The following is a 14,841-nucleotide window of genomic DNA, read 5'->3' as shown; positions in this document are numbered from 1 at the left end:
GAATGGACTATGCATTAATCCGCGCCATCTTGCCTGCCTGGAGGGGAAGGGTGTTGCTCCCTTCCGCCTTCTCCTCTCTGGAAAGAAAGATGGCGGCCGCATGGGAGCCTGGTGGAGAGCAGGTCTGAGCCGGGGGTGGGGCGCGATGGGTACCTCATGGGGGGGGAGGGGCGCTCCGGCCTGTCCTTCACGCCCTACCGAGGTCACCAGTTGCCCCCCACGAGTGGCTCTCTGGCACGGCCATGACTCCAGAGCACAGAAACCAATCTCTTAATTATCTGACTCTCAGTAGAAATACTTGCAGGGTTAATAAATAAAATAGCAGAAATCTAAAACCGCACGGCCACTATCGCGGCCACGCGACATCATTTAATTCTTGAACCCAGCTGTAGAAAGCAGATCATTTCACAATGCCTTTTCAGCATGGCTGAGTTTGGGGGGAAGGTAAAGTCTAAATAATAATGGTGCAACCTTTATCCAAACAATGAAGCTAGTCAAAGTAGACAGTGTTAATTAGAATTCATCTACCCCACAGATATTGGGGGGGGTGGAGGGGTTTATTGGGGTTCTTCGTGGTGAAAAATAAGTATTGGTAAAGGGAATTGTGATTGATATTTGCATGACTGAGACCTAAACTTGAAAGCTTTGTAATTTTTCCCACAGCGATTCAATAAATAAATAAATTAATTTAAAAAAAAAAACCTTTCTGCGATCTGATCAAACTTTCTAGAAACTGAAATTACCAGACTATTATTTACCATACGCAATGCTGAGCTTGCCTGTCTCTCAAAGGGCTATAAAATAATGTGCTTTATTGCTTACTTGTCCCAGACAGTCTGAAAACAGTGACCTACTAGGTAACTAATAAGTTATTAAGTTTGGGGATTAAGTTCTCCGAACTACTTTGTTCCATACTGATAAAGGATACAATTTTTTCAATCAGAAATTTAATTTCATATCTATAAGAATTTTCTATTCAAAGGTTCCTATTGAAACCCGCTACTTCATTTTTTTAAAGACATGAAAGGGAAAAACATTTTAGAACAACTCTTTTCCACATTATTGACTAAACCAAAATGAGGGACTGGGAATATGGCTGAGTGACACAGAATATGGTTTGCATAGATGAGGTCCTGAGTTCAACCTCTGACACCCATCATTACCCCATCCCCACAGCCAAAAGAAACAGAATTCAACAGAACTTTTCTTCCCCATTTATTATTTATAGAATAACATTTCATAAAAGGGATCTGTGGATTCATATGTTTCACATATAAAGCTATTAAAATATTTTTTAAAAATTAAAAACATTTATAATACACATTAATACTACTTTAAACCATACTACTTCAATAATAAAATTTTATACATTTAAAATATTGAGGAAAATGTATGCTATTATTATAACATTGTACATACTGTATACTTTATTGAGGTCTTACAGTGATTCATTTTTTAAATAGTATTCAGCAACCAAAACTATTTATTATTGATATAGACCATTATGTATGTCATGAGAAAGGACCAAATTCTCAAGGACAAAGCAATAGTATATATGTTAGGGTGCTTGACTTTTATGCAGTCAACCTAGGTTCAATCCCTGGCACAACATATGATCCACTGAGCACCATCAGGAGTGATTCCTGAATGCAGAGCCAGTAGTAAGTTCTGAGCACCATCAAGTGCAGTCCCAAAGCCAAAAATATGAATAAAAATAAAGAACCAAAATTCTTAATTTCCTGAATCTCCTGGTCATTTTGTTTTGGTTTGGTTTTTGAGCCACACACAATGCTCAAGGGTTACTCCTGGCTTCAGAACCCAGGAATTACTCCTGGCAGTGCTTAGAGAGCCATATGGGATACTGGAGATCAATTCCAGGTTGGTCACGGGCAAGGGAAACACCCAACCTGCTGTACTATCTCGCTCCTAACGTCTAATGTTAATGATAGGAAAAAAAAACCTACAAAACAATAAAACAAATAATGCCCACATCAGAATTTCTGAATTTTTAAGAAACTTGGGATTTATGTGTTTAAATGAAGGATAGAGGGAAATTTAAGTCCAAGAAATAAACAAATAAACATATTTAATTCATTCAGAAGCATCATGATGAAAACGTGGCTTTGCAATAATTTTTCAAAATGTAAAAATTTAGTAGCTCTTCACTAGATTTCTTTTGCTATGAAATGCACACATTTTACTGAGGAAACTAAAATTTGAAAGTGCTATTTACAGCGGGTAGGGCATTTGCCTTGCACGGGGCCGACCCGGGTTTGATTCCCAGCATCCCATATGGTCCCCAGAGCACCGCCAGGAGTAATGCCTGAGTCCATGAACCAGGAGTAACCCCTGTGCATAGCTGGGTGTGACCCAAAAAGCAAAATAAATAAATAAATAAAAGTGCTATTTAGGGGCAGAGAAATAGCCTAAAGGTTAAGGGGCTTGCCTTGTAAGAAGTTATAACCACAACATGGTTCAAATCCCCAAGACTACTTATGGTTGATTCCCCCAAGCACTACCAAGTGTGGCCCCTGAGCATCACCGGATGTGCCTCCCTCACTCCCCTCCCCCAAAAGACCAAAAAAAAAGTTATTAATAAAGTGCTTTACTGCTTACAAGGTACTACATTCAATTGTGATCCCTTCAGTAACCTAAGGCAGCTTATTAAGAAAAGAAAAATTAAGAAAATTTAAAACTCTGAAAACCTTGGGGCCAAAGCAATACTACACTAGGTAGGGTGCCTGCTTTATATATGACCAACACAGATTGGATTCCGGGCACCACATATGGTCTCCCAAACCCACCAGGAATGATTCCTGAGCAGAGAGTCAGGTGAAAGCCCTGAGCACTACCTGGTGGGGCCTCAAAACCAAAAGAAATAAAATATTTTTCAAAGAAACAAGAAAGTCTTTTTTTTTTAAGTCAATACAGAGCTGAGAATCACCTCAAGCATCACTATGTATGGCTCCAAACACCTTAGGTAAATAATAACCACTCAAAACTTGTATTCAATTATGGTAAAAGTGATAAATACAAATTATAAATGTATTCTGGAGCAGAAGAAACAGTACAATGGGTAGGACACTTGCCTTGCATGCAACTGATGTGGGTTTGATCCCCATCACCCCAAATAATTCCCAGAACTCTCCAGAAGTGATATCTGAATGCAAAGCTAGGAGTAAGCCCTAAGCATAGCCAGGTGTGGGTACAGTAAATATGTGACAGGTACATGGGAGTCACTATTGTATTCCTATATTTAAAAGTACCAAAATAATCGAAGGTGTTTTAAAAATCATTATGTAACTATTGTTTAACCATAAAAGAATTGCTCCTCTTCCAAAAACCAAAATCACTTCACATCAAGCTCACTTTCCAAGTACTAGATATTTACTGCCCTAAGATATACTATTTTAAAATCAACAGTGACAAGTACCAGAACATCATTCACTTAAATTTTTCCAGTAGTTCTGTCTGAATTTCCAGTCTTTTCTGCTCTATCAGGTTACTTCTATCCCTTGTCTAGTGAGAGAATGGTCTGAATGAGATCCAAAGAAAGCAGTAGAGCGGTCAGTCACCTTCCATAACCCTGAGGAAGTAGTTAGAATTACCAACCACCTGGTATCAACCCAGATGCCAGTCTGGAAAGTAAGGCCTTCAAAGTCAAGTCTAGTGCAATTACTAGTGCAGAGATTCAACAGCAGCAGCCAGTCAGTGTATGTCTCAATTTTCTACACTGTCTGGGTCAACAGTCAGTGGTGTACACAGCTCTGAGAGCCACCTCTCGCCCAGCCTTCCAAATAGTGGTTCCGCTGTAAGCAGGAAAGAAAAAAATGAAATGAAATCAGATAGAGGTGGGATGAGAGGTAATAAAGAAACTGCTATTCTGAGTCTTAAATTTTAACTTAGTTGTCTGTTCATAGCAACACTTGTAAAAGATCTTAACACTCAAAGTTTCTTATCCACTTTATATACAACTTTAGTATGTTAAAAATAAAAAATAAGAGGCCGGAGACATAGCTCAAATCCGCTGGTGTGCATGCTATGCAAACGGGAGACTTGGGCTAAAATCATGACATATGGTTCCCCGAGCACTGCCAAGAGTGAGCCCTTAGTGCCAAGCCAGGAGTAGCCCCTAAGCACCACTATATATGGCAAAAAAAAAAAAAATTAATTTAATTCGTTTTTTTTAAATCTTCAACTCTACCCCAAAACACCAACACATATGGTTTAATAATGTTGAATTGTTTTCAGTCTTTTCAACTGTAATTGTCAATTTACTTACAAAAGGTGTATACCATATCTAAGTCAATAAAGAGCAGATAAGTGAATTTCTTACCCAGTGTTTTTCGACTTCTTTCCACAGCAGTTCTTCGAGTTTGTTCAAACATTGCTTCCAAATCAAACGTCCGAGCTTTTTTTCCTAAAGTAGAAATAAACAAAACCTAGCTGGTGAAACTTGAGGTACTCAATATATAACGACTAACCAATAGCCATTGAGCTGTCTCATTTATAGATGGCGACAAGATTACCACAGAAAAGCAAGGAAGAATGAACTTCCAGGGAACCTTTAATGACAATCTCATCACTAAGCACCATCAATGAGCCAACTTTTCTGTCCTCCTCTAATTCACCTAGATCCTACACCTTGAAAACATATACTGATGAGTAAGGCAAAATGGGGGAGGTCAGTACCCTAATCACTGAAAGCTGTTAATATGTTACATTACATGGCAAAAGGGCTCGCAAAGGTTCTGATTAAGTTTATAGACTTCAAAGACAAGGAGGTAGATCCCCCTAATACCCCTAAGTGCAAAACAGAGAGAGAGAGAGAAAGAGAGAGAGAGAGAGAGAGAGAGCAAAGAGTGGAAACCCCCCCTCCAAGCACCAGAGGGTATGGTTCCCCAAGAAAGTAACCAAAACAAGGTGCTTATCCTAGTCAGCCTATTCTAATCATAAACACGCTTTGAAGTAAGGATACAGAACAGTTAAGCAGGGCAGTCAGACATGAAGCTGAGGGATGGAGGCACTGTAGCTGCTTGGAAGATGAGACAGTTAAGATGATAATTAATATAGGAAGGAAAGTTAAGCAACCAAAAACTCACATCTGAGAGTAAATAAGGAAATAGGAGTTGCAGATCCAAAGACACAAGTAAATTCCAAGAAAATGAGTGAGCTGTGGCTGCAATGTTGCATTTGTTTTCGTTGCCTACTTTTTAAAAAATAATACCTACTTCCCGGAATGGCACAAATATATAAAAATGGTATTTTTAAGTACTACTGATTTGATATGAACTGAAACAGCCTTTCTGAACATTATGACAGTGCATATCAGTAAGTTTTCAAGGATACATACTCAATTTTTTTTGTTTTGTTTTGGTTTCCTCAATGCCTCAGGATCAACGCAGAGCCCCACACATTCAAGGCAAGTGGTCTAAAAGAACTATGTCTGCTACCTTTACACACACACACACACACACACACACACACACAGAATACTGCTTGAGACTTAGTCCTGATCGCACTCAGGAGAAACTAGAGTTGAGAAAATAGTCATTTCTTCTTAAACAGCAAAACTATTTGCAAAAAAAAGTGGCTACACCTCAAGACCCTTTTCTAGGGGCCAGAGTAATAGTACACAGGATACTCACTGCAAGTAGGATTTGATCCCTGGCATCCCATATTGTCACCCATGCACTGCCAAGAGTAACTGCTGAGCGCAGGGCCAGGAGTAACACAAGCACTGTCGGGTATGGCCCAACCTGCCCCCGCTAAACACACACACACACACACACACGCGCGCGCGCACACACAGACCTTTTCCTTCCTTATGAGTCCTGATATAGGTAGTTGTGGCAAAGAAGGCCTTGAATCTAAGTGGACTTGGCAACAACCATGACTTCACTTCATTCCCATTGGCAGCCCAGTGGCCTGTCTCACTGCAAACTGCAGCCAATGGTTAATGCTTAGTCTCAGGATCAGAGCGGGGACCACAGACACACCGGACTGCAGCCACCGCGTGGATGACAGTGTGAACTTTCCTTCCCTAAGGCGGCCCTGAAGTGTCATGTGAGTCTGTCCCAACGGAGAAGTAGGGGAGAAGAGCTTGTCCAGAAACTGCTAGAGACACACCAGAGCTAAGGTGACAAGGGCTTGTCACAAGGGGAGGCGAAGGGCAGGTAACAGCACGACCTCCCCTCCTGTCCTGAGGTCCTGAACAGTTCACCCTAAGGTGAAGGGGCTAAGTCAGGCAGCCAGGGCGATAGGACAGCGGGTAAGGAACTCGCCTTGCATGCAGCTGACCTGGGTTCGATTCCCAGCGTTCTATATAGTCCCCAGAGCCTGCCAGGAGCGCTCCCAGAGTGCAGAGCCAGGAGCAACCCCTGGGCACTGCAGGATGTGCACTCCCCCGCTTGGTAATAATACTTACCGAACCCCGTAAAGCCCATAGTGACCGCTAGCTGCGGGTCCGGTCCCGACGGGTCTGCAGCTGTCACTGGAACAGGAAGAGGAGAGAGAAGGCCTCGTTAGTACGGTGCGCCCGGCCCGCCCGGCCCGCCCAGCACGGGCTCGCCCGCGGAACCCACCTTCGCTGGGCCCCGGGCGCTCCATGGCCGGCCACCCGTAGCACAGACTAAACGCACAACCCAAATCCCAAACAGAGGATGAAGACTCGCGGCAAAGCTGGCCGGAAGTGTCGCCGCAGAACGTCCGCAGGGCCACCGGCGCCAAGAGGGGCTACGGCGAGGCGGGAGCGCAGCCCGCGGATGGCGCAGCGCCCCCACAGGCCTGCAAGGGAATTGCGTCACCGAGGCCGCCTTCCCATAGGAAGTGGGAAAGGTGCCTGTAGTGTCTGGGAACACCCTTTCATTTTGAACTCCCAGATGACACTTTCAGCCTCATGGAATTCTAAAGAAAAGCCAACAAAATTCCTTTTGCTCTTCGTCCACCTCCTCCACTTTTCCACAGGGTAGGTGTGTTTAAACAAAGAAACATACCTACCCTGTAACTGAAAACGCTGGAAGGTCAAAAAGAACTGAGCAGGGACTGGGGTACAGAGGGCAAGGCACTGGCCTTGGATGCTATCTGGGTTTGATCCCCTGCACTCCATATGGCCCCCCCCAGGACACCAGGAATGATGCCTGAGTACTGAACCAAGAATAACACCTGAGTACCAACAGGTGCGCCCCCCCCCCAAAAAAAAGGATTAATTTTAAGAGAAATCAAGCTAAAGCTCATATCTTTTTTAATTTATTTTATAAACTAGTTCACAATATTTGATTACATTTACTCTTCAAACACCAATCCCACCACCATTACACCTTCCCACCACCATATTTGAGATGTTTCCATCCTAAATCTCAACCTCTGCCCCAAATCAGAACCAAAGTGATATATTTTGTACTGTTTGTTATGAAAAAATGCTGGAAATGCTACCCAAAAGTTTTCTTACAGGAAAGAGTGTGAAGATTGTTGAATTTCACTGAGGGGGCATTAAGTCTTCTATAAGAAATCACTAATATGTTATTAAAGGTTGTAATGATCATATCTTTAACTTTAAAGTATATATCATAACTTCAGAAGAAATCAAGCTTTGGGACAAGCTGTGCATGGTTATAATTCCCCAAAACACTTAATCCATAATGTTTTCACTTCCTAAATTATTAGTGTCTTTGCAACATAACTCTATTGATGCTAAGAATTATTATTTATATTTCAGCAGCTTGCCTCCCATGCGCCAACCCTGGTTTGTATCCTCAGTATCTGATGTGGACCCCTGAGCACTGCCAGAAGTAACTCTTTAGTGCAGAGGCAGGAGTAACCCTTGAGCATCGTCAGGTATGACCCCCAAAAACAAATAAATAGAATTTCAATAAGAGAAAATTAATCAGAAGATCCCTCATGCAGTGAATGATTCATTAAACACATCATTCTTTGCAATAACAAGCCACAGGTCTAACGTATACTAATACATATTCAGAAAGATCTGACTAATTGTGTTTTCTTGGTTTGGGGGCTATACACAGTGGTGCTTAAGGCTCCCTTATGGCCCTGAGCTCAGGGGACTATATGGCATACCAGGGACTGATCCAAGATTGGCCACATGCAAGGCAAGTACCCTACCTGCTGTACTATCAGTGGAGCCCATGATCTGAGTGTTTGTAATTTTACATTTAAGTCCCATAAGAAACAGCACTAGATGAAATATTGCAATTGCCTACACCCTGGAGCTGTAGAGAAACAAAGATAGGGAGTAAACAGTATCTGACAAGGGCAAAGCCTTGGTTTTGGATCACAAAACTGATTACCCAGAGAAGGAGTTAGAGGATGAAGAGTTAGGTTAGAGGAGACAAAAGGACAATAGCAAAGAGTCTTGGGACTCTTGGCTATGATAGGGTACAGGAACTTTGTATATCAATGCCATTGGAATAGCATTGTGATACTATTGGAATCACATTTCCTAAACTATATTTTTTATGGTGGAGGAACACACCCATAATGCTCAATAAGAGCTTACTACAGATTCTGCACTCAGGGATCACTCATGGCATGGCTATGGGGACCATATGGGGTCCTGGGAATTGAATCCAGATCAGCCGCATGCAAGGCAAAAGCACTATCTGCCATACTATCACTCAAAGCCCAAACTACACTATTTTTTTAATTTAAAAATCCCATACCAACTCAGCATTGAAGAAACATGGCGGGCACCACAACACCAGAAATTCTCAGGGCCCCAAACCGAGTCAATATCACCGGGGTGCCCCAGATAGAACAGGTGCAGTCTTCCTGCCTTCTCCAGATGGAATCCCGGCAACCATGAGCTTCTACAAGCATGGCTCTGATGTGTGGGCACCAGGACTATTCCTCCGAACCTGATATATACAAAGTGAGCAATGGAAAATAGATTATCTAGTGCCTGCCCATAGAAGGCAGGCTTGAATGGTGGTGGGAATATACAAACAAAATATAATGCCTGGGAGCTGGAGCAATAGTACAGCGGGTAGGGTGTTTGCTTTGCATGCGACTGACCCGGGTTCGATTTCCAGCATCGCATATGGTCCCCCCAGCACTGCCAGGAGTTATTCTTGAGTGCAGAGCCAGGAGCAACCCTTGAGCATCGCTGGGTGAGACCCAAAAAGCAAAAAAAGATATAATATATATATATACACATGTATATATGTATAATGCCCATAACCAAAGAGAGAGTATCTGAACAAATGTCTGCTGTAGAGGCAGGGTAAGGACTGAGATGGAAACGAAGGGGATCTCTTGATCACTTCATCACTTGACATCCCGTTACTCATTGATTCGCTCCAGCAGGCGCCAGTAATGTCTCATTTATTCCTGTCACGTGCCACTGTAGCCCAATGGCATCTGCTCGTTCTAGGAATATGAAGAGCCTCAAACTGACCATTCAGGGTCTTGACGAAGAAGTCTGACCATCTCATAGGTGGGAGGCCAGGCGATCTTTTTGACGTCCCATGGAATCCAATCAGTAATAGCTCGAGTCCAGCAGTCATCTCCAAATCTTATTACGTGTCCAGCCCATCTGATTTTCGACGCCTTGGCAAATGAGACAGCTTCCCTGATTCTTGACCATTGACGGAGGTCGGAACTCCGGATTCTTTCTCTCATTTGAGTGAAGCGTGATACTCCAAGCATAGCTCTTTCGATTCTTCTTTGGGAGACCCGGATAGTGTTCTCATCCTATTTTTGTAGGGCCCAGGTCTCTGAGACATATGTTAATGCAGGAAGATAAGTGGAATCAAAGAGATGTGCCCGGAGCTGGAGGTTATTCGTCCTCTTAGCTGTTTCTTTGAGGCTCTTGAAGGAGTTCCAAGCAGCTCTCTTCCTCCTGCGCAACTCAGGTGCCAGGTCATTCGTCATGTTGACTTCTCTAGGTACACATAACTGTTGCATTCGGAGATGTTCATCACGTTGAGAGTGAATGGAAAGTCAGGAATGAGACCATTTCTCATAAACATTGTCTTTGTGAGATTCAGCTGTAGTCCGACCGTTCCATACTCATGGTCAAAGTTGGCCAGCATTTGTGCCGCTTGGCAGATGTTTGATGTTATAAGAATTATGTCATCAGCAAAACAGAGGTGGTGCAGTTGCCAGCCGTCTATCTTCACTCCCATTCCTTCACATTCCAGTTGTTGCATGATGTTCTTGAGGGTGGACGAAGAGTTTCAGTGAAATGGTATCACCCTGCCAAACCCCTTTCTTGATATCATTGATCACCTCCCTGTAGAATGGTGAGATCTTGGTAATGAATCTGTAATACAGCTCACAGAGGATCCTGATGTATTGAGTTTGAACACCCTGTTTGGCTAGGGTCTCGATGACTGCTTCAGTCTCAGTAGAATCAAAGGCCTTCTTTAAATCGATGAACGTTAGACAGGGTGGCATCTTCAACTCCCGAGAAACCTCAATGAGCTTGGTTATCGTGTGGATATGGTCAATTGTGTTAAATCCTTTTTGGAAACCGGCTTGCTCGCATGATTGTTCTTCATCTAGTGTTCTGCCAATCCTATTCAGGATGACTCGAGTGAACAGCTTGTAGACAACAGACAACAGGCAGATCGGGCGATAGTTGCCAATGCCGTGGATGTCTCCCTTCTTGTACAGTGGTACAGTCCTGCTGGTTTTCCATTGGGATGGAAACTTGCATTCAGACAGGCAGTGTGTGAAGAGCTGAACCAGTGTATTGATGAGTACTGATGGCAGGTACTTCAGGTGTTTGGGTCTGACCTTGTCTGGGCTGGGTGCTTTTCGCTTGTTTACTGACGAAATGTCATGTCAGATTTCGGAAGGGAGAACTTTGGGAACGACATATCCATCTTGCGGAATTTGGTATGTGGGCAGGTAGACGTGGCTATCGAAGAGACGAGTAGAAATCGTGAATAATTTTCTCCATTGCCCTTCTGGAAGATGTGATAGATCCATCAGGACGTTGGAGGGCAGTCATCTTGGTCTTGTAGTTGATGAAGGACAGGCAGGCATTGCGAATGCTTTTCCCAGCTTCTGCCACATCTGTCAGCACTGTTGCTCTTCTCTCTTTGAGGTCTTCTTTTATCACTTGTCTGCACTGCTTTGCGTGCTCGGACATTTGCTTGCAGTTGCCTGAGGATTGCGCCAAGCCACGTTGGTGAATGAGCTCAAGAGATTTCGAAGACAGGCGTCTTTTTGTGGTTATCTCTCTCTCTGTCGGCCGTTCTTTGCACAATTATGGAGGTGCTGAACCAGTCGATCGTATTCCTCGTCAATGTTGTCAATGATGGCATCTTCCCATGTTGCCGCAATAGTGTCAAAGAGCTCCTAGTTGGTGGTCATTCTGGGAGTTCTCTTCTTAAAATTTGCAGCCCTTTCTCCCCACTCTGTGAAGTAGAATTTTGCACAAAGGAGATGGTGGTCCGATCTCTTTTGGAATTTTGGGACAACAGCAACATCGGTCAGGCAAGACCATCGATTGGATATGTGGTCAATTTTGTTGTGGAACAGTCCACCTGGAGTCTCCCATGTCCAACGTTTAGATTCAGCCTTCTGGAATTGTGAGTTACCACAGATGGTCTTGGTCGACATGATGAACTCAGACAGTCTCTCACCCTGTTCGTTCTATTCTAGGCCATGCATCCCAATGTAGAGTTCTTCGGTTGATCTTCTCAGTCCTATCTTGGCATTAAAATCACCAAGAATGATCTTGTAGAAGGTGTGGTCTTCTTTATAGAACTTCTCCAGCTCCATGTAGAACTTCTCAATTTCTCCTTCATCATAATTGGATGTTGGTGCGTAGACAACAAAGATAGAAATTGCTGGCAGTGAGCCACATCTATTCAAGTGTAATCGTCCGATTCGGGTTGTTAGGCATTCGAATCAATCAATGTTTATGGCTAGTTTGTGCAGACAAGGACACCGACACCATCGATGCCTCTTTTGTCGCATGTTCCGAGGAACAGTTCTTCCGCAGTGTCAAAAATGACGTGATGTGATTGGTGCCTTCTTATCTCGGTCAGACCAATGATATCATACTTGATCTTTCACGCTTGCATAATCAGGTCCTCGATGGATGCATCCGATGTCAGAGTACGTGAATTGAAAGTACAGACAGTCATTTTTGTCTTTCTTCGTTGCGACAGCCTAGGTTGGCCCTGAGATTTTATCAGCTTCTCCTTACTTATCCTTCTTAATGCTGCCATATTGGTGGGTCTTTCAGGGTCAGGGGAATGAGACCCATTGTATTTACTGGTTTTGACATATCAAATACACCAGGAATAGCTTGCCAGGCTCTGCAGTGTGAGTGGAACACTCTTGGTAACTTGCCAGGCTCTCCGAGAGGGATAAAGGCTTTTAGGGCAGCCTCTAATCATCCTTGTAGGTGTTCCCAGGGTTCAAACCATATTTCTACACAATCTAATATGGTGTGGTAATCTTGTATTAAGTGTTTTATGATGTGTCGTGCAGCCGCAATGTGGCCATGCGTTCCGGAAAGCGTCCTGGAGTGTGTCAGCGGCTAGGTAGTGGAGATAGTGGAGGTAATGGAGGTCTGCCGGGCTGCTGGGAATAGGCAGAGGATCTCTGTTCCTAGGTCCATTGAGCCTGAAGTTCAAGATAACAGAGTTCAGCTTCCCTCGTTCTGTTGTCCTTCCATTGAGGAACAAAGCTATTTCTCATAAACATTGTCTTCATGAGATTAAGCTGTAGTCCACCTTTCCATACTCACGGTCGAAGTCAGCCAGCATTTGTGCCGCTTGGCTAATGTTTGGTGTTATTAGAATGATGTCACCAGCAAAGCGGAGGTGGTGTGGTTGCCGACCGTCTATCTTCACTTCCATTCCTTCCCATTCCAGTCATCGCATGACGTTTTCGAGGATGGAAATTAAGGGTTTCCATGAAATGGTATTACCCTGCCGAGCCCCTCTCTTGACATGGATGATCACTTCCTTGTAGAATGGTGAGATCCTGGTGGTGAATCCATAATACAGCTCATGGAAGACCCTGATGTATTGAGTTTGAATGCCCAGTTCAGCTAGGGCTTCGATGACCGCTTCCGTCTCAACAGAATCAAAGACTCTTTAAATCAATGAACGTTAGACAGAGTGGCATCTTCAACTCCCGAGAAACCTCAATGAGCTTGGTTATCATGTGCATGTCGTCGATTGTGCTGAATCCTTTGTGGAACCCGGCTTGCTTGCATGGTTGTCCTTCATCTAGTGTTCTGCCAATCCTATTCAGGATGACAAGAGTGAACAGCTTGTAGATGATAGACACAGACAGATAGGGTGATAGTTGCCAATGTCGTGGATGTCTCCCTTCTTGTACAGTGGTACAGTACTGCTGGTTTTCCGTTGAGATGGAACCTTGTATTCAGACAGGTAGTGTGTGAAGAGCCAAGCCAGTATATTTATGAGTACTGATGGCAGGTTCTTCAGGTGTTCGGGTCTGACCTTGTCTTGACCGGGTGCTGTTTGCTTCTTTACCAACAAAATGGCATGTCAAATTTCGGAAGGGAGAACTTTGGGAACGACATATCCATCTTGCAGAATTTTGGTATGTGGGCAGGTGGAGATGGCTATTGAAGAGATCTGAGTAGAAGTCTTGGATAATCTTCTCCATTGCCCTTCTGGAAAATGTGGTAGATCTATTAGTACATCGGAGGGCAGTCATCTTGGTCTTGTAGTTGGTGAAGGAACGGCGGGCATTGCAAATGCTTTTCTCTCCTGCCACATCTGCAGATAATGGAAATATTGGTGGTGGAAAGTTTGCACTGCTGGAGAGATGGGTGATTGATCATTGTATAGCAGAATATCAAACATGAAACTTTTGTAAGTGTATTTCACGGTGGCTCATGCTTCTGGACTGTGAATTAAGCTACGGTCCGTGTCACGGGAGGGGGGGGAAAGGGTGTTGTTCCTCCACTTTATTCCCCTCAGCGGCATGGTGACCGCCATCTTTCAGAGTCTATTAGCCTGAGAGGTACGAGCCTGCAGTGATGAGACACGAGGGCCCTTTTGGGATGGGGGCCACCCACCAATGGCATACCAGGAATAACTACCTGCGGATTGCTGGGTGTGTCCCTAGCCTCCCCCACCCCCCCAAAAAAAAGACAAGACAAGGAAAGAAGCCTAGTGGCACATTTTAAAAAACTTTTTATTGAATCACTGTTATAGACCCTTACAAAGCTATTCATGATTGGGTTTCTGTCATACACTGTTCTAACGCCCATCCTTCCACCAGTGTACATTTCCCAGCACCAGTGTCCCCAGGTTCCCTTCCATCATCCCCCTACCCCCCACCCCCTGCCTGCCTGTATGGCAGGCGTTTTCCTTTTTTTTCTCTCTCCTTTTGGGCATGTGGATTGCAATATAGGTGGCATTTTCTCAGCAACGGCCAGTGGCACTTTCACCACAGTGAGGGCTGAGGAGCTGCAGCAGGACCGGAGTATCCCCCCCACCCCCAAGAACCCCCGCGAGCCTGGGGGCGTGACCCCTGCACCCGTGACCACGCCCCCCCCGTGCCCTCCTCCGCTCCCACCCGATCCGTCCCGGCCCACACCCGGCCCCTCCCCTCTCCCTTCCCTCTCTTCTGGCTTCCGTCTTTCTCCCAGCACTTTCTCCTTTCCCCACTCCCGAGCGCGCCCTCCCGGCCATGCGTCGGGCTCCCTCGCCCCGCCCTTCCAGGTCCAGCTCAGCTGATAGTTGCCTCGGCCCGGGCCCCGGCCCCAGCCCGGCCACCTCCGAGAGCGCCCGGGGCGGGCCGGAAGTGCGTCATGTTTAGGCGCCGCCGTGCTCCTTTGGCGCGCGCGCCTGAAGTGGCGGCTCTCCGCTAGCTTCTCGGGTG

At 44.7% G+C, this 14,841-nt stretch overlaps 1 protein-coding gene across 2 annotated transcripts in view; it reads right to left on the bottom strand.

Annotated features, from left to right (window-relative positions):
* WDR70 (WD repeat domain 70) overlaps positions 1-6,674 on the bottom strand; it is a 308,613-nt gene extending 301,939 nt beyond the window's left edge. Inside the window, exons 1-3 of one of the 2 annotated variants that reach the window (XM_056112067.1) lie at positions 6,585-6,674; positions 6,428-6,493; positions 4,337-4,420 (exon numbers count right to left, since the gene is read on the bottom strand). In XM_056112067.1, the coding sequence (XP_055968042.1) occupies positions 4,337-4,420; positions 6,428-6,493; positions 6,585-6,609 (175 nt within the window). In that variant the 5' untranslated portion in view covers positions 6,610-6,674. The remainder of the gene's footprint in view (positions 1-4,336; positions 4,421-6,427; positions 6,494-6,584) is intronic. The other variant, XM_056112068.1, reaches the window with a different exon arrangement.
* Between the last annotated feature and the right edge of the window lie 8,167 nt (positions 6,675-14,841).

The sequence above is a fragment of the Sorex fumeus genome, unplaced genomic scaffold, assembly GCF_029834395.1.
Source record: "Sorex fumeus unplaced genomic scaffold, SorFum_2.1 ptg000015l, whole genome shotgun sequence".
Taxonomy (NCBI): domain Eukaryota; kingdom Metazoa; phylum Chordata; class Mammalia; order Eulipotyphla; family Soricidae; genus Sorex; species Sorex fumeus.
The sequence above is the reverse complement of the archived record's forward strand: the minus strand, read 5'-3'. Positions and strand labels throughout refer to the sequence as shown.